This window comes from Leguminivora glycinivorella, chromosome 2 (genome assembly GCF_023078275.1).
Source record: "Leguminivora glycinivorella isolate SPB_JAAS2020 chromosome 2, LegGlyc_1.1, whole genome shotgun sequence".
Taxonomy (NCBI): domain Eukaryota; kingdom Metazoa; phylum Arthropoda; class Insecta; order Lepidoptera; family Tortricidae; genus Leguminivora; species Leguminivora glycinivorella.
The window spans coordinates 27,881,533-27,902,237 of NC_062972.1; the positions used below are offsets into that span (position 1 = coordinate 27,881,533).

General features: G+C 35.6%; 1 protein-coding gene across 2 annotated transcripts in view; it reads right to left on the bottom strand.

Annotated features, from left to right (window-relative positions):
• Window positions 1-2,432: 2,432 nt before the first annotated feature.
• The window catches only part of LOC125234165 (protein Wnt-5b-like), an 81,188-nt gene continuing 62,915 nt past the window's right edge, over window positions 2,433-20,705 (bottom strand). For both annotated transcript variants that reach the window (XM_048140371.1, XM_048140377.1), the window contains exons 4-7: window positions 16,361-16,472; window positions 13,972-14,074; window positions 4,814-4,971; window positions 2,433-3,927 (exon numbers count right to left, since the gene is read on the bottom strand). In XM_048140371.1, the coding sequence (XP_047996328.1) occupies window positions 3,730-3,927; window positions 4,814-4,971; window positions 13,972-14,074; window positions 16,361-16,472 (571 nt within the window). In that variant the 3' untranslated portion in view covers window positions 2,433-3,729. The remainder of the gene's footprint in view (window positions 3,928-4,813; window positions 4,972-13,971; window positions 14,075-16,360; window positions 16,473-20,705) is intronic.

Below are 20,705 nucleotides of genomic sequence, written 5' to 3' on the forward strand. Positions count from 1 at the left end.
CTGAAAAACAGTCGAATACAATCTTTTCCTGGAAGTGGATAAGCACCTGCATGCATGTTTCATGCTCCAAAGAGAAAGATCACAAGTGCTTTGTTTACACTCATACGCTCTACACATTAAAGTTCACGTTTTCTCAGCAAAAGATGCTTCCATATCACAGGTGTTTCCACACCTGATTTAGAGAGAGACAGATATATCATTGTCTATACCTAATTAAACTACGGGCCGTTCGGTATTAAACCATAAGATGTTCACACTAAGATTTAATTTAGAACCTCTCCTTATTGCATTGCGCAATAGTTGAAATACACCGTGTTCCATTTAACACTAAAAATATGAAAACCGCCCGTTCAGAATCGAGAGTAGAATCGATTGAGCTACATCCCGATGGGAGTAATATTTCTATTCAAATCAACATGATTAGCTATCTTTTTACATGCCTATTCCACTGTACTTGCAACACAACAATGTACATATCGCACCGCTAGAGGTTGTTTACCTTTTTCAATATTTAAGGGTATTAATACTTGCTGGTCACTTGGGCGAACACTCCTTCCCGCTACGAGCTTGATGTTGTTTGTCAATTTAATCTTAATGTTTATCATAAGTCACAACAAACTAAACTCGCATCTAATCACAACCTTGTCACTCTTAATATTGGCTCAAACCCGCCTACTACGACTGCGAAATCCACCGTGACAAAGCCTCAAAGTGCTTTACAATGACATCTTAGCTGTCTATTGGTAATCCCTATGTCGCCGCAGTAACGCACACAAATAAACAGTTTTATAGTTCATGATGACAATTAGCAATTATTTCATTAAGTGTAGTATGAGGTTTTGAGTAATAGCAGAAACACGTTGTATAAGGTGTTTTGTTGAACAAGCGCCATCTAACGGAGTTGTTTTACAATCGCTCGCCCGATCAATAACTTCGTTCGCTATTCGCCACCCATGTACGTCTCTCAGTAGTTCTTAATGTTTAGTATTTGCTGAAAGATGGCGCTAATTTCAATAGACGATAATACACTGATTATAAAGCTTAATTATTTTTGTGTAATCATTTAATTCATTCGAATTCTGACATAGTTTTATATGAGTAAATAGATACAAAGTTACATTTAATCATCAATTTAAACCATTTGTTACTTGTAATGTTTCTCATTTATAGCTAGATGAAGTTGTTCAGTTACAACATTATCCGATCCGATATTGGATGTCGGACCGATATTCCATACATTACAGGCGCCATCTTGGATTTTTCCATTGAAATCCTTCCGACATCCTATATCGGATTGGATAATGTGAAACGGCCTAGGGGTAAAAATAAAAATTCGAGCATTTAAAGTCAGCATGGTATTATGAACTTTTATTAAAGAATAATCAACTGGGGTAAGTAGGTAAGGTACCTAAAATTATTCATGGTAATGGAAGATGGTTAAACAAATTATATTGCCGAGTGACACAATTTTGTTCATCACGCCAAAACAATGTCAAATACCTACTAACCATAAATATAAAATATTACAATATTAAGCCATGAGATAATTGTTATAGATTAATGTTCTAAATTGAATTTGTTTTTAAAGAATAAAGAAAAAATATTAGAAGGTCTATTTAGAAGAACAAATAATATAAATAAATAAAAAAATAAAATTCGTTTATTTCAGATCCATCATATAGGTAGGTATGTATATAATGTAATACGATCATTTATTTCTAAATCACTTTGAGTTTTAATCAGTTTTTAATACCTACTGTATTAGCTACTTATTCATACACAACACGACAAATACACTTCTTAAAATTCGAATATTGGCGGGCTAAATCGGTACCGCTAACGTACCTGCTATAGTTATTAACTCTTGGCATTCAATTTCATTATTTTATTATGAACATGTACAGTCACTAGTGTTACTAAAGTCAGCCACAATATATACATATAGGTATAATTATATAAATGTTACTTAGTAAACTTAGTAACATTAGTAACGGAGGTTGGTACCGCAGATAATTACATATATGTATTTGTTTTGTCATCCTATAAATTATGATACAATCTATTCTTCAAATCCTTAAAATGAATACTGAGCCTCATTATTATTTATTAATTAATACCTAATACAGAACCATGAGTAACTACCACTTGAAGGAGAAAAAATACGAATTGTTGAAGGATTTTATAGTTGAACCACGAGCGAAGCGAGTGGTTCGAGAATAGAATCCTGAACTTGCGAGTTTTTAAACACACGAGAAGTAAAATACATTTGCACCCGAGTGTAATACAAAACTTTTCCACTCACTACTTATAGCGATGAGGAAACTACAACGCAAAAATGCGTTTATCACTGTACTGCTTCCAGTAGTTCCACAGGTGGTAAATCATCTTTATTACTAGATTCACCTACTTTTATCAATTTTAAAGCAGTTAATTTGTCTTTATTCAAGGTTAAATTACTTTACCCACTAGTGGATAAAATGCGTTTTTACACCATGGTATTAAAGGACGAAATACGTGTTTCCGAGCTAGTGAGGGGAAAAATAAATAAAATGGTGACTTACGTTATTTTCACTATTTCGTGGAATGATCCAAAATGGTCAGCAATCAGCATATTATGATTTCAAATTAGGTCTGTAATTCTTGGAATTGTTATTTATATTTTAAAAGATTTCTACGAATAAATTACTAACTTACGTATTTACACTAATACTTACTTAATTAATACAACTGACATTCAATGTACCTAAGCATGACAATTGTCATGGGATAGTGAGCATAAATATCTACATCCATTACTTAATATGTACTTATTATTGTGTGTCTGTCGGTCTTATATCTTCTGCACTAAGTAAGTAAAGCTAAATTTATTAATAGAGATTCTACAGTGAGCACCGAGATTCACAAGTATCGGGCATCTTATTACTTATATCATATCTATAAACTACGTAAGTACGGTACTTTTACTTCAATAGATAGACGATAGACGGTCATTTTTAGAATTTGGGATCCCAATTAGCGTAAGTTGTTAACAAAAATTAAGTCGCTGTCAGTTTTGTGACCACAATTAAGCATAAAATCTGTCTAAAAATTTACTTTTTTCACTTTCTGAATGTAGATTATCGCTTAAAGTTTATGTCATTAACACAAAAACAAAATGTTTGAATTGAAGTTTCATGTTTAATTACTATCGTCTCAAAACTGACGGTGAGTTAATTTTTGTTAACAACTTACGCTTAGTAATTGGGGGGTCCCAAATTCTGAAAATGCCCAGATACAGAACCGCAATTTCTGAACATCGGTGTTCAATGTAGGGTCCTCCGATGTTGCCTTTCATAGTCCGAACGACGATGTTTTACTCTCGACCGCAACATTTATGACATGGAACAACCGCTATTTCTAATGTAACAGAGACTGACACTGATTGAAATTTTCACGGTTTTTACTCTGTACTTAAATTATTGCAAACGGGACGAGTACTTAAATTAGTGCGTTTTTACATTTTCTGATCCGATATCGGATGTCGGACCGATATCCCATTCATTACAGGCGCCATCTTGGATTTTTTTCCATTGAACTCCTTCCGACATCCGAGATGTTGCTGATGGTGACTTCCAGCGCTGATTTTACGATGAACCCATCAAGTGAGAAATATTCACGGAATATAACTTTCGCGATTAAGTCCCGTATGCAATTTTGTGTTTGTAACCGAGTCTATTTTGCAAGTACATCTTATTTGCAAGTATAGATCTCGACGGTCCTAATACAGGTGTTACACTCCACCCTGCAGCACCAATGGAACTTGCAGTGGCATCGCTCCTTGACCGTGAGCTTCTTAGTGTTGTAACCTCGGCCGCAGCACATGAGGGCACAGCCGTCCATGCCCGCTGAAGTTCGGTTACACTCGCGTCCTGATGTGCCGAGAGAACCCTGGAAATATTACATATTTTTAGCAGTGTCAAAGGAACTAAGTATGAACAGGACCGATAGCATGGTCGCGTGATAAACGATATTTGTCCGCACGCACTATTTGTAAGTGCGATCGGGACGGTCTGACTGATTTTGTTACTTTCCACACTATAATGCAAAAAAAAAACGCTGTATTGAAACCCTCGACCAATCCACACTTATCGGCTTGATACCTTTAATGAACATTTATGAATAAGGGGGTAAGTAGGTATCAAACTGTTGCTAGCTGAACTGCAGCATATTCTAGGCTCTAGACAGTGTATGTGTATGTGTACGTACCAACATAAGAGCTAGTTGCTTACAGTACGGACTTCTGCATTTAGAGTAATGAGCTGTAGGTAGTCTGCACTGCACCGAGGTTCAAGTACTGAGCCGTAGTATCAGGATCTATCCAAACCTTATACCAACCAGGGAGTCATTTCTCACGCAGTAATCAGGTGATGGCTCCAAATACATTAGGTCCTGGGCCGTTGGCAGTCTGTACCAGGGGTCGCTCACCCATAGTTTCTCTGTATATCTGTTGATTTACTAACCAGCGAGTAATTTTTCACGCAGTAATCAGGTGATGGCTCCAAAACACTCACGAAACGAAACGCTCGTAGATATCTATCTCTATCGGTCCTGGGCCAGACTTGGCGTTTCGGCAGAAATCCATTCGTATCGAGGTCCTGGGCCAGGGCCAATCAGCCGGAGTTTGTCTATCTGTTAGTCTGCTAACCAACGAGTCATTTTTTACGCAATAAGTAGTCTGGCGACGGCTACAGGCAGACCAAGTCCTATGCTGCTGACAGTCTGTACCAGGGCTCGCTTAGCCATTGTTTCTCTGTCTATCTGTTGATCTACTAACCAGCGAGTCATTTTTCACGCAGTAATCAGGTGATGGCTCCAAATAGACTAGGTCCTGGGCCGTGGGCAGTCTGTACCGGGGGTCGCTTAGCCGTAGTTTGCCTCGCCTGGACACTTTCACTTCGGTAGCACCTTCGTACTTGTCTCGGAGGTAATCGCCTGCGAATATGAAGCAATGTTCACATTAAAACTACCAGATATAAAAGTTATTATTTGAACTAGGTATGACGCCTTCCGTCACGTAAAGATGCTTAGGTATGCTTCATGTAGGTACAATAAGATATTAACTTATCAAAATCTATTTTATGATTTCCGACAGAAAGCTATTGGACTGTGGTATAAGGAACTAAGGACCCTTCTGTGAAGCAAAGCCAATAAGTATGACCTTACAATATCGCTGTTTCTTTTAGGAAATTAACAAGTCCTTTATTAAATAGAAATTATACCTACCTATAGTGAAAAGATATAGAAGGTGGTGGAAGTAACGGGAGGGAAAACCGAAGAAGAGGTGGATGGACTGTGTGAGACATGATATGGAACTAAAACAAGTTAATGATGTGATGACGAGTGACAGAGATGTATGGAAGAGAAAGACAAATATGCTGCTGCGCCGACCCCAAGTGACTGGGATAAGGGCAAGAGAATGATGATGATATATATATAAATAGTAAATTCTAATATTCAACATGATGTGATAACAAACCTAAAGGTTGATCTAATATTGTTTTTGTTTATTATAAGTACATAGTAGAGTGAGCCCATATAACCATAATCGGTCGCCGTTCCTACGCAAATCCTCCTATTTTGTGTACACACAGGTCTACGGGTCTCAATGCTTAGTCGCAGTACGGTCGACGTTTAGTCGCAGCGACCCAAATGGGGACGATTGGTAACAGGCACAAATGGTCACAGAAGTGACAGAAGTGTGCACTACGCGTGCACACATTGTTACCGTTTGGCGACTACTTTCCCAAAATCATTCGTTCATTTCATTCTTTTCAAATGGCGACTGTCAGAGACGTCAAAGTAAAAAAGAAATAAAATCATTTGACATTAAAATGTAATGGCGTAAGAATTTGTTAAAGATAAATATTGTTTGCATTTGTAATATAATGTGGGCTAATTACCATGGCCAATTAAATTGCTCGAGTGATTTCATAAAATAAGTCTAAATTTATCAACGCGCCATCAATTTACCTCAGTTTAACCAGTAATAATATTATTGACTACTCGGTGTTTGCGTGTTATGTATATTGATTGGTGAAGTTTTAGTGCTCTGGTGCATATACTATACTGAAATAATAAAAATAATGCCTAGAAAACCAATAAAGTTGTTAAAATATGGATTAAGACGGTAATATTCCATGTAAAAAACAGTCGCCAAACGGTCAACAAACGGTCGCAAAATGGTCGCAGCGTACACGCGTGACCGAAAGCAGAATGGCTTCTTGTATTCATTTTTTTCAGGTATCCTCAAACTTTATAAACAATTAAATATGCCGTCGTACTCAGTTGCCCTCACTAAAGAAGATTAAAAAAAAATTGTAACGTGCGTAGCGTACCGAGCTGCTGGGTTGTAAAGGATCGGGGATCATATTATTATGGTCTTCTATAGAGCAACTAGTATTGTGCGGCATTTCACAATTGACACTTGTTGAAGTAGTCTTCATTAATATTACTATCAACATTCATTTCAGCGATCTGTACTTCTTTTGTCAAGATTTTTGTATAGATAAGTGTCTACAAATTTGTAATGTTAAAGAGACAAATAAAACGTAGTAGAGTAAATAATGTGTTTTTTTTGTAACCCAAACAAAATACTTGTAGATACGAGTGCGGAAAAGAGGAAAATCGATACGAGTAGCAATAAATTAATACACGAACGAAGGGAGTGTTTTAAATCGACACGAGTTGTGAATGTCCTTTTCGCACGTGTATCGTACGACGATCTAAGCTAAGAGTTTCGACCAGACAAGAAATGAATCATTGCTTGATTTGCTCGCACTACTGCGTTAAAAAAAGCAGCATCTGTACATGAAAAAACTATCATTGCGCAACAAAAATTCTATTAATATCACAGTAAATACTCTATTTCATTTGATTCCTACTTTTATTGTGTAAAGCAACACTACACTTCATTTTTACCAATAAGAATTAAAAATTATATATTAAATACATTAAGTAACTATAAAGTGCTTATCTATTTGTATTATCAATCAAATCAATCAAAAATCAAAATCAAAAATATTTTATTGTATAAACATGGGTACATAAAGATCTTAGGTAATGTTGTTTAGTTTCGCCATATCTTGCCTTACAAAGGCGTACAATATTTATTTATATTACAAAACTAATTAACACTCTACTATGACAACATACATATGACAGCTTTCTGCACTTTTCTTAACTTTCCCACATTTCTATAAAATGTCGAAGAGTGCTTAAATGGTCGTCGTCGTTTATTATTATTTAATTCGCTCATATTTAAATGATTTAAAGCAACCAGTCCACAACTTCACAAGACAGTTTGAGAAACCTTCGTATTTCAGATTGTCATTTGCGGATACAGTGGTTTAGGAGCAGTTCGGTAATCAGACCTACACATGTGTGTACAAATTCTGTCAATGTCACTGTCAGAAACCATTCTGACAGTGACAATGACAGCCACAAATTCGTCCACATGTTGTTACCGTTATGTGTGCAAACGTCGACTAATAAAGTGTCGTTAAAAGTCATTCTGACAGTGACATTGACAGCCACAAATTCGTACACATTTTGTTACCGTAACGAGTGCACACGACGACTACATTTTGTTATTGTATCAATACGGTCGCATTGTTTGCACGCCGTTACCACGCGTTATGTCACATTTGACAGTTAGTTACTGATTTGAAGATTTTGCGACTGAAATGGTTGTATGGGAGTTTATTAGTTACCCATCCATCACATGCAGTTATCTTCTCTCTATCTATAAGTACCTACTACCTTAAATATATTCAAATCACAAAATTTAACACCCATAATAATGAATAAAAGTATCAAGTGATTGTCGTTGGATTCAATCCCAGCTTAATATGCAAATGAATCATCAGAAAGGCGTCATTAAAATAATGAAGAGCTTAAACATAATGACAGGCTTACCCCAGTATATCACCGCGGTAGTGCGGTGTGTATAAATTAACTTTAATTATACATTTTGGATGTATTAGCGGCCGGAACCGATAAATAAACTTTGAGAGATTGAGTTCGATTGATAGAAATATATTTTTGATATATACAATATTTGCAGCCTTACCGAGTCCCACACATCGTGCGTAACAGCATTCCCACTCCGTCAAAAAAAAAAGGTTCGCTAAAGTTATGTGCTAGGTATTACTTATTGGATTGGTTTGGTAATATCTATAATATAATGGCTAATAATAAGTGTCTAAATGTGTCATTTGACTGAATAGAGAATAAGATAGTAATCGTGAATTTCAAAGTAAAACAGAAAATTTACAAATCTCTAGCTCAGTAATTAATAATTATATATTTTTATTAGACGTATTCGGGATATTCGGTGTCATTTACGTGCCTTGCAGCGATATACATATTATACATATATGCATATGGGTGAATCAACTTTTTCTTGACTGTTATTGCCATGGTTACGGTCCCCTGAGTCACGCTGGTTTTAAGCAAAATTATGCTACTGAAATTATGCAAGCATGCATGTAGTCCATGTTTGTAGGTGGCAAATTAAGGAAAGGGCTTGTTAACACCAGAAAAATGCATGTTTGCATAGTTTAAGTAGCATATATTTGCATAAAACCTGCCTGACTCAGGGGACCGTAACCATGGAAATAACAGACAAGAAAAAGTTGATTCACCTATATAGTGATTAAACAGCTAAGGAGCAAAATTTACAAGGAAACAACAATGCCATAAAAGCGAAATTTGAAATATAGGTAGTTTCGTTTTAATACTAAGTAATTTAGAATTTAATATATGTAGCTAAGCTGGGCCTAATGGGGAGCATAACACTCACAACACTGCTAGTAATTAAGTGCGGTGTATCAACAGCTTAACAATAAAATACCGTGTAAACGAAGCTTTACTCGCACTACGTGGAGTGCTGCGTGGTTTGTAGGCGTTTGATTTACGCGCCCACCCAGAAGATGGCGTGTTGTATTCCAACCGGTAATTATAGGGCATCATTTTAATCCCAGCGATATTTTAATCCTGTATAATTTGTCTTCATTTGAATAGTTTTGATATTATTCTTAATTCTCTGAGTTATCTAAGATGGATTGACTGACTTTGCAGGTTAAAGAAATCATAAGTAGGTATCTAAGTAGGTACCTACGTCTTTTTGCGAATTTCTATGCATAAGTGTAATAAATATTCGTACCTACCTATAAAGTTTAGATACACTACCCGATTCTTACGAAACTTATAAGATACTTACCTACGATACGATACTCAAAGCTCAGTGCCAAAATTGTCATTTCAACAAACAAAACCATTGCTTTGACTTTGACAGATCGGTATTGCACACTGATTACCGACCGACGACGTTAAAAAACAACACTAAAATATATATTGTAATAACTAAATATATGAAATATCGTATCGCAAATGACGCAAATCAGGCAAATCTTGTCACTAAAAACGGAGCGAAAATTTTCAAATTTTCTATGGGACGATAAACGGTCGCCCCTGCATTTTTCAAATTTTCCACCTTTTTAGTGACAAGATTTGCTTAGACCGTCTATATCAGGTTAGTCGAGTCACTAGAGAAAAGTTTTAAGAATATAAAAAAATAAAAGGTCAACATTCAAGTCGTAAAATAGAAAATTAGTTTAATTTAAATGCGCGTTTAACCTTATTAAGAGTATTAAGCTGTTTTTATTAAGGCAGTGTCGCAACGGCACTTAGAACTTGCCGCCATAACTTCATAAAATTGGGCGACTTTTAAATTTTCGAATTAAGGAGACCATTCACAGTCTCATTTAGATGTGAGTGTCAATAAATGCGTCTATGAAGGTAAAGCCTGACCTGTGGGGCGATTTTTGAATCTCGCATACGGGATTTTGTCACTAAAATAGCGGTTGAAAACGGTGACTTGCTTATTATTTTCAGTGACAATTTTCTGAATTCGAACGCGTGAGACTCAAAAATCGGCCCCTTGACCTGACCTGACCTGACTGATATGACTATTGACAGGAGGTCGCTGTTATTCTGACAGTTCAGTTTAGTATGAAGAGAATAGTTCTTATGAAATTCCGCAACATGGCACGTAGTCATATATTTCTAGACATGATGTTTTGTGGATAGCAATTAGTACCTATAACGATTTCTTTTTTAAAAGGAAATAAAATATTGATGATGATGATTATAACGATGATAATATTAATGATGCAAACATGCTGTTTTGTGGATGTTAATAGGTATTTTTCAAGAAACTTCTGTAATGAAATTCTTGTGAAAAAAGGCTAGCGTTATTTTTTAAAGAATAAAAATATCGACTTACGTGTAACTAGGTAGGTGGATGTTCCGGTTTTGACTTTAAATTGTTGTTACTAAAAATAGAATGGATACCTATTTACTACCATTTTATTTTTTATGTGATACATTATGTACAAATCTTAATAGTTTATTTTATATTAGCTTTTGCCCGCGGCTTCGCTCGCATTAGAAATAATCAAAAAGTTATGTCACGCTCTGTCCCTTCAATGTCTCCATTTAAAAAATCACGACAATTCGTCGCTCCGTAAACAGACACACACACTTTCCCAATTATAATAGTACATACTATGAATTATGTTTCAAAAAAAGTGATTCCCATTTTTAGGGCCGTAATATCTTTAGTTGGCTATGATTCGTGTGGCATATATTATGCTCCCTTGCCATACTATTGATTCAAGATATTCAAACAGTACTTACACTGTGGTAATATTCTTAGTAGTCTGTGTTTACACTTAAAGCAAGTCAGTGAATGGATTTCTTTAAGAGAAGCCAACGATCATTAAGAGAGCTCGAAAGCTTGATTAAGTCGCGTTCTCGAATAAGTTAATATATTTATGGCTCTATAAAAATATAAACAACTCTAACTTACGGCCTGCCATCGGCTGCCTTATTTAACGTTTTCTTATATTAAAAGACTTAATTTTATAGTTTCGATGAAACTAACGAAAGCATATTTTTGTTTTTTGGGTGGTCTTTTAAGACGCTACAGAAGCGAAAATGCTAAAATGGAAAGGAGCTCCCTTTCAATTTGAAAATTTTAGCTAAATACTTATACGAGTGTTATTAACTAGATTTATCGAAAAAAAATGTCCATTAAGAACAACTCAGTTAAAAGATATTGCGAGAAATCTTTAAAATCGAGGTTCCGCTCTCGATTGTTTCCTCCTTCAAAACTTAATGAATCGGAACGAAATTTGAGAATTTGAATAACAATTAAATAATCTGTGTCGGTCCGTTTAGTTTTTTGGCTAATTGAAAAAGGCCGTTTTTGGAAATTTTTGATTGGCTCTAGCGTCTTTTAAAATCAAAATATCAAAAAAATCAAAACGGTCCGACACAGATAAAAATAATAATAATCAGTGTTGAAAAAATCATTGCTCCATCTTCAAAAACCATGGAGGAAATAGTCGAGAGCGTTTGTATGGCCAATTGACCCCTCCTGTATCGTCTTAATACTACCGCTTGCGTTTGACGGTTGAGAAAAGTTTGTGCCTTTCTAAAAAAAAAATCTTTGTGTTATTAAATTATAGTTATGATTAAAATTGTTTTAGTCAGACTAAACAAGGAGCGTTTAACACTTTCCATTTTATTTTAAGATTAATCAAACTTCTGGACTAATTAAAAATACCAATGTATCTGCTTACAAGTGGCAGCGCTAATCCAAAATTGAAAAAAATAATAAAACAAATTAACGAGCAATAGGTTGTTTGTATGAAACCTTCCTTTTTTGCTACCAGATTTCTATACATTTTCGGTAACAAAAAAGGAAAGTTTCATACAAACAACCTAGGACATTTTGGGAAACCTAGTGGATCTTGCTCAGCATCATGGACTCTATCAGCCTACCAATTTTTATCAAAATCGGAGACGTGATCCAAATATACAAACTATTCGGGAATTGCTAGAACATGTAGCACAACTAACTTCGGACGTTTCAGGTTTCGTGGACTTGTCGACAATGAGGTCCCGTGTTACAAATTATGATGTATAAAGATCGCGAAAATTTTATCCAGAACAAAATACACGTTTAATCATGGACAGTTTAAGATACAATTTAGCCTATTTTTGATATTTCACTGATACATGCAAATATTCTACCGCGTGTTAAAACGTAAATGTCTTATCCTTCTTTTACATTTGAAGCGCATTGCAGAATAGATACCTACTCCTATTGGTTACTTCATAAGTAGTTAACAAATTAAAACGAGGTGTTTTTTTCTCCAATTATGGACGTCAGTTCTCCAGTAATGGATCCCCCATTATGGTTAGTGAAATAAGTTTAAAATTTTACTTTTAAAGCCAACTGATACTTAATGAGTCAATTTTATATAAGTATCCCAAATAAAATTAGATTGGGTTATTTTAACAAAGGATTGTTTCTGTACGATTTTATTTTTCCTGTAATATTCATTATAATAGCCATGTTTGGTGAATTTTGGTTTCGTAAATTGTTCCTTGTCCATCATAGGAGGTAACATTACTAAGAATTTGTCCTGATATTTTTTTCAATAAACTGATGACTTATCTTGCCGCCAAATCTTTCAGAAAAACCGAATTAAATGACACTTCAAAATTAAGCAGCTCTATGACTCTTGTTTCTGGTACAATGCCGTCAGTTTTTAGATACTTATTTTTAAGGATTTGTGCTTTTTTGTCCATAATGGCATCACCGTCCATTAAGGGTATTTTACATTATTTATGGTGTCCAAATTCTTCACTAGTTACCCAAAGGTACAGGTACATGAAGGAGTAGGTAGTTAATAAGTTCATCCCCTACCTGTTTAAACGTCCAAAATACAAAAGGAATAAAAAAGTGTCCCAAGTAAAGGGTTGATGGGTCAATTAGGATAAATATATGTGTGCCGCAACAAAAGACCGGATAGGGTGGTAATAGTATGTCATTATGTTAATGAGGGCGTTCTATACACTCTCTAAAGGATGTTTTATGGGGGTAAAATGCGTATTACGTTCTAAACACTTCAAGACACGCTTTATGAATTTAAAATGAAGATAATAGAATACATAATTATGCAATTAATGTTGTAAATACGTGTATATAAAAAGGCCTTTTTAAACATTTCGTTCACTGATAAAGAAACCATAAATGTGCGTAATATAATTTTAATCATAGAATATAAATCCCAATCAGATATGGATCGACCACATGTGTTAAAAGAGACATTTTTGATTAAAGGAATAATATATCACTATAGACACCGATCTTCACTCTACCTAAATATAATCTAGGTCCAAGTCCTCTAGCAATGCAATATTCAGAAATTAGAATAGCAGTATTAAATGATAACCAACCACAAATCGAAACTACTTACGTGCCATTTTATACACAAAGTAACGTTCGTTAACACGTAGGTAATTAAAATAAATAAGTACCTAAAATCTAAACGGGGCATATCGTTCCTTATAACCAGAAATAACTTAAGCAACCTCCTACGATGCAGTGCTTTCCTAAAACACGTCTAATAATATGATAATTTAGGTTGAGTTTTGCTTATCAAGTAAACATGAATTTTCCGAAGTTATCCCCGTAATATGCGAATGTGAACGATGCATATTAATATCCTGTCTCTTCTGCAACCCTGGTACATTAATTTCAAGTTATTAAGTTGATAGTTTCAATTATTTGATGGGTTTGTTTTAAATGGTAGCCATTTGATACAGTTAGCGTTGTAATAAATTGGTTTAATTACCAAAATACATTGACATGGTTTTGTGCCCATCGTCACATTCGAAGTCGGACTTTATACACCTCATTAGGTACCTACCTGATAAGGTACTCGTTGCAGTATCTCGCAAGCATCTCGTATGTAGTATGTAGGTAAATCAAGTTGGCAAAGATACCAATATACGTGACTAGCCACACTTACGCAGCCATATTGTGGAACTACGAGCTATAACTATACCAATACTGACCGATCTCACGGAAGGAGGCCAACTGCTGCCAACAGGTGACCAGACTGCATGAACCAGACACTCCGTGGCACTTGCAGGTTACCCGGGACTTCTTGATTACTGCCTGTGGAAGAAATCATTGTTTTTTGAGATAATCAAAAATTCAAGTTAAAATGCATTAAAACAAATTAAGAGCACAACACGGGAGATGTATGCGATTTTAATTAAATAGCGGTATTTGATTGATGTAACAATGAGCCTGTAATGTAACTAAAATCACATGCGACTTCGCGCCCATCCATTCATGTAAATAGGCCCTAAATCAGCCCATGTGTAATGTCATGATAATGTAAACCAACTAAGACACGCGTCTTCGTAAATGGCACAATCGATTAAACCATATCGATCACAGTAAAAGCAAGCAGCGTTCATTCGATTGCTTCAATAATATCTATGCAGAAAGAGGATTGGAAAATTGTTTGAATCATATATTCGGTTTCTCATTTATGTGTAAAGAAAAATAATAAAAGTGGCCAATAACTTTATTTTAATCCATTATCTTTGATAGATCAAATTCCAAAGTAAATATTTAAGCAACTAATCCTTACACTATATAGGTAAGTAGCAAGAGAAAAGTAGAAATTATTGTAAGTCCAGACTAGTCCGATCGATATAATCTGAAGTAATAGGAGTACACAGGTCAATTTGTGGCCACGAAAAATACGCGGAATATCCAAACCTTAACGCAACACTTTCGAACGGTTAAATCAAATGTAGGCATAAACTTGCAAGTATTGGAGTGTTTTAGATGTAGGATTTTACTGCAGTGCCCATACATCACAACAAGACAACGCTGACGGTGGTCCAAAAGGGAGGGAGTGTCTTATGGCAACAGGGCCCTTTTTGCTCGGTCCGATTTGATATAGGATGAGATATTTGTTCCTAAGTAATGAATATTTTCTATGCACTTATATAAGTAAGTACTTGTAATTCGAGCAGCTACAGACAGACACTGTAGACAGAGCCACCTAGCCACTATTTTATTGGATTGTCCGCTAGAAAAAAAAATCAAATTGCGAACTTTACTTACATGCTCTTTTTTTAATTGTCAGTTGTTTGCATGACAATTGAAAAATTCCGCTACGATAAACGCTAATTTCGTGGCCACACTTCGTTTAGTGAGTTGGAGAGTATTAGTGGAGCTGATCCGCTTTAATCCTAACAAGTTTAGTTGTAATTCCCGCGGCCACAGACAGACTGAGCCACCATTTTATTGGCTTGTCCGCTTTCTTCGATATTGTAGTTTATGGATAAATGTGAAATTGTGAATGAATGTTAGGTATCTTTGCAGGTGAAATTTAAATTTCGAACTGTGTGTGTGTTGTGAATCAAACACGCTTGAATACAATCTATACGATATGTAAGTACTGGAGAGTGGACAAATATTATTACTTAAGTATACGTGTATGTGTATGTTTGTGTACATGATATTTTATTTTTATATTTTATTTTTAATATTGGTGTATATAATTATTTAACTTAGTGTAGGTATGTGTAATTTTCTTATTCCTTTAATTATTTCTTGCACTAACCATTTTCAAAATGTCTATTCTTTATTTCCTGCTACCCTAAGGTTGTCTGGTAGAGATCGCTTACAGCGATAAGACCGCCTGTTGCTACCTATGTTTAATGTCTGCTATTTGTAATCTGTTATCCTTGTGGTGCAATAAAGAATATTTACTTACTTACTTACTTACTTACGTGTGTTCGTCCTCGTCTGCAAGGCACCGGCAGACCGGCACCGAGGCCGCGAAATAGTTATTTGTTTTTACAAGGGGGCAAAATCGTTGTTTAGCCGCACGTGCCAATAATGATACCCGAGCAAGCGAAAGATTCCAAAAAGTGGAATCTTGAGCGTTGCCAGGGTTTCAAAGCCATGAAGGTTAAACACACTTTGCCACCGAGTGAAACACAAAATTTTTCACCACACCAACACGAACAAAATACTGAATATAAACAACAACTTTGCCCCCTTGTAAAACAAATAACGTTCTATTAATAAATGCGCTGCCGCCTTTTTGGTGTAAATGGTCGCGTAGGTAGGTACAGTCGCCATCAGATATATCGGAGCGGTCAAGATGCTCAAAAATATCTGTATTGTCAAGACGATAAGGCGTGTTCAGATATTTCTGCGCGCCCCGGTCGTTCAGATATATCTGATGGCGACTGTACAGTTGTACATGTTTGTTTTTTGAGTGACATAATTAAATGCTATTTATGGTTCTGGTAAATAACCGTTTGGGGTTCTCGGCTGCTTTATTTGAGCTTCCGTTCGTTTGGGAATGATAACTGGCTGCCTCGTTTGACTCTCCATATCTAAACTTCTAAAGTGGTGTAATGTATTACTTACCCGTCGTCCTGCCTCGTTGTTATGCCTGTTCATAAGTTGTCTGCCTTGTTCCCGGCTGCCTCGCTTGACCTTCCGCTCGCTTTCCCGAATGTCCACGAAATCTTCGGTGAACCTGTGTAGAAATGTAAAACGTTTAGTTTAGGTTGGTGAAGTATATTAATTATTATCTACTTACTTTTAAGTTCAATACCTATTGCTATTATAATATAACAGTTTTTTTTAATGGTTACCCTTTTGCACATCACCTATCAAAGCCCATATCAACGTAGTTAATTAAAATAATTCGTACTCGAAACGTTTAAGGTAAACTTTGACAAAGTACGGTGTAACATTGTTATGCGTTCTTGGCGTCGCGGACATGACGAGCTTCAAAAGTTAACAAAAGAAATAACACAAAAATACCTCATCCCTTTGTATAAAAATCAAAGGGCAAAATCAAGATATTCTTCATTTTCATTTTAGGCTTACAATAAGCACTTTTAAAATTTGTGCTTACCTAATCCTATCCTTAACTTTATACCTAATTAATAAAAAAAATCTTAAACAAACTTCCTTGTTAAAGGATGAAATGTTGTCATTCCATTTTTTCACCAAAAAGTTGCACCAACAAAGTTCGGGGTGAAGTTTTTATACATGCAGGAGGGAAAGAGACAGATATATTACAGTTAATTCGTAGCAGCTACGCCCCTCGCTACGAGCTACGCGCCGTATCGATCTGTAGACCCCCAGAGTTCAATAACCTAAAAACGACTTTGGCGTAATGGCGTAATGTATAAATTTGCTTGTTTTTATGTGGAAATTGAGGGAAAAGACGGTTTCACTTCTTGGCTATCCGCTCTGCTCCTAGTACTCGATGCTTTATTGTTTAATTCAATTAAAAGGATTCTATTTTTAGAACAACCATCGCCAAATATAATTTGCCAATTTTTGTATACACATTTATGCTTCTTTGAGTTAGAATTTTCAGTTAATCTAGGTTTTCCCATATATTTCCCAGGTATATTTTCAGCCTGGCAACATCACATCGAAATCCGGATTATCAGCCCCCTCAATCGTATGTGGCCCTGGTATCCGATAACGGATTTAAGCATGCTTAACGCACTAAACCCGGGTAAGCTTATCCTTTACCCGGGCGTGCCGATCGTCTTGCAGGTTATGCTGCTTTAGTATTTTGCACCTACTTAACTTGAATAATTTGCCTAATTTTTGGGACCCACAAATACCTATACCACTAATACCTATTTACTTTTCCAATAAAATGTTTATTTTATTTTAAAAATTGGTGATAGATTTCTAGTGAAAATTTTATTGATTGATTATGCTTACTAAAAAAACATAGATTTAAGCCTCATCTAAAATCAGCCTAAAATACAAAAAGAAAATCTTCATGAAAATGTTTTTTTTTTCAGGGAACATTACCTAATACTATACTGGCTGGAAAATTGTTGCAGACTCTTTGCAGAATTCAGCATCGGTCTTGTTGTCTTGTCTATGATATTCTATTTTCAAATTTAAAAATAAAATAGAAAATGTCATTCACTTTATTCATATTCATTCTTAGTTCACATTGGTTGGTTGTTAAAGCAGTCCTATCCTATTTTATTGAATTATTTCTAGTGAAGGTAAGTAATAGTTATCCCTTTTGAATTCGTTTCACATTTTCATTTCCCTCCTCTACTTCTTGAAAATACTTACAATATTTTTGGGAGTGCCTGTGTAGATAATATCTATATATAAATGAGTTTCAGTTGCTATATATTTGAACAATTCAGTACCTATACTACGTAACTTAAAAATAAGCTAATAAGAATATTAAGACACTATACTTAATCTTTCTGGTTTAGCCCATTGGTTGACTGGTAATTCATTCATCTGATATTGTCGATTAAAAAATAAATAAATAAATATTATATAGACTATATTGTTGATAAAACAATGCATTATTACACCGTGGTATCAGGCTATTGAAAATCGCGAACAAGTTGTGCGAACAAGGCAAAATTCCCAAAATTGAAATTCCATTACAATAATGCCGAATTCGGAGGTGCACCGGCCCCGATTGTATGGAACATTCCACACAACGCGAGGAATTCGGCCAATCTCCGCGCACCATGCCACCCTGGTGCGAAAAATACTCGACTGCGGGAAAATCTTCTCTATGAAGTCCACGCTATTGAGAAAAGGCACATTTTCCCTTTGCCGGATTCTCCGCTCGCATTCTCCACCGCATACCGATCAATCCCGAACTGTTTGAAATCATGGTTTCCCAGTGGAGAAAATTCAAAGAGACAAATCAGAAAAGCTTTTTTAAAACCTGCCCCGCAAAAAAACTTAAAAAGCTCCACAGTGACTGTGTGTGCTAACGCTCCGCCCACTTTTCGTATAGAGATTACACACTAATACATAATCGGTTTTTTATGTTTTTGTTATCAGTGCGACAGGACTCTTTGCGTTTATTAGGCCCTAGTATTTAAGGTTTGGATTTTTACAAAGCTCCACCTTGAGGCGTGGAGATTCATCTTGGCTCATGCTGCTTGTCCTACGCCCTCTCTATTCTATAGTACAACAGAGGCCGGGACAAAGGGGGTTGCCGGCCGAAGACATATAGACGGCCGAGCGAAGCGAGGCCGGATAGGTCTGAGGCGGGCAACCCCATTTCCCGCCGAGGTATGTATAGTGCTTTTCTCAAACATGGTATGAAATAAATAAAGTCTACTGAAAATAGTAACTTTGGATGGCTGTATCTCCTAAACGGTGCGTCGTAGCGCAAAAATAATCGAATTTTCGTTCCCCTTTGATACCCCGTATTATATACGCTTATAAAAAAAAAAAGTTAAAAAAAATTCAAAAAAAAACGAAAAATTTTTTTTTTGTATGAAAACGCACCCAAAATCAAATATTGTCTAGGGCCCGTACCAGTTGCAGTCGGCACGTCTATAAAGCCCCTTATAGTTTTTTTTAATTGGCTAAATACCTGGATGTTATGTCACAATTATCTGTGTTTAGAAATTAAAAAAGAGGACTTTGCCGGCCTTGGCCTGCAAGGTTTGTATGAAATTCCATTATCTATCAATCGTCCTAGCCGCACCTGCAACGTCATACTTCGCTGCCAATTATGAGGCACATAACATCAATATTTCATACCATGTTTGAGAAAATATATTTTATATTATATTATAGCCTTTTCATTCCTTAAAAACTTTACACATTCTTACACGTAGTTACATGCTTTGCTTACATAATTTTAATTTTTTTTTTAGTAGGTAATACTATTTTTTTTAGTAGGTATACTTACATATTACAATGATTTCTCTATTCTAATCTAATATAAATTTAAATTAAGATTTTCCGAGGATGTTTTCGTGTCCGTCGCTTAGCAACGTTAAGATCAGACTATTTCACAGCTCCGTAAGATTTTTGATCTCCTAGTGCGACAGCCTCGAAACTGTGACGTGTCGTTGAAAAACGCCACGTTGCCATAACGACACAGATAAAATTCCTACGCGATACTTGTGCTCTCTTTTAGTATTTTGATGTCCTGGTAACGTTGCCTCAAAATATGCAGAAAATCCCGTGTTTTTGTGAAAACTCCGTAAAGAATATTAATAAAAAACTTTTCCATTGTTTTTTTTCATAATGAAGATTGGCACACAGGAGAAAGTATATACTGAGAAAAGTTCATCGTTCCCTGGTATCGTGGAAATCTAACTTGAAAGAAAGCATCGAAAGAACCCCACTAAGAAAATTCATCAGCATCTTAAAGAAGTAATTTATGGTGGCAAATACACAATAATAGTTGCATAAATAAATGAAATAATTGTGATTACCAAATGTAATTACTTAATTAGTATTAAATGTATTTATTGATAAAACATAAATCATTCAAAATAGAAAAAAAAAATATAATATTTACTATTTGCATTGATCAGCCAAATAACCAGCCAAAAAAGTATACTTTTCATTCGTATAAGTCTAACTACTAATGGATGAAAACCGCGTTTTCAGGCGTTTAACGTCGGTCTAACCCTTTCAGTGCGTGAAAACAGACCGGGGCTGCAGAAAAGCCAGGGGGTTGCTTACGGTTTTCACGTAGTTTCAGTACTACTCGGTCGTACGTCACGTAGGCTCACGTAAACTTAAAATTTGTTATTAGTTATTTATTTATTTAACATATTCACCTCTGAGCTACGCGCGTAGCGCTGCATCGTAGCCGATATCATGATTTCTTTGTGTATGTAACGAAAATGCATCTCTACGACGCATTTTTGCTACATATGGGGAAATCCATGCTATCGGCAACAAAGTAGCGCTACTAACGTAGCTCTCAATACAGAATGCAGTGCAA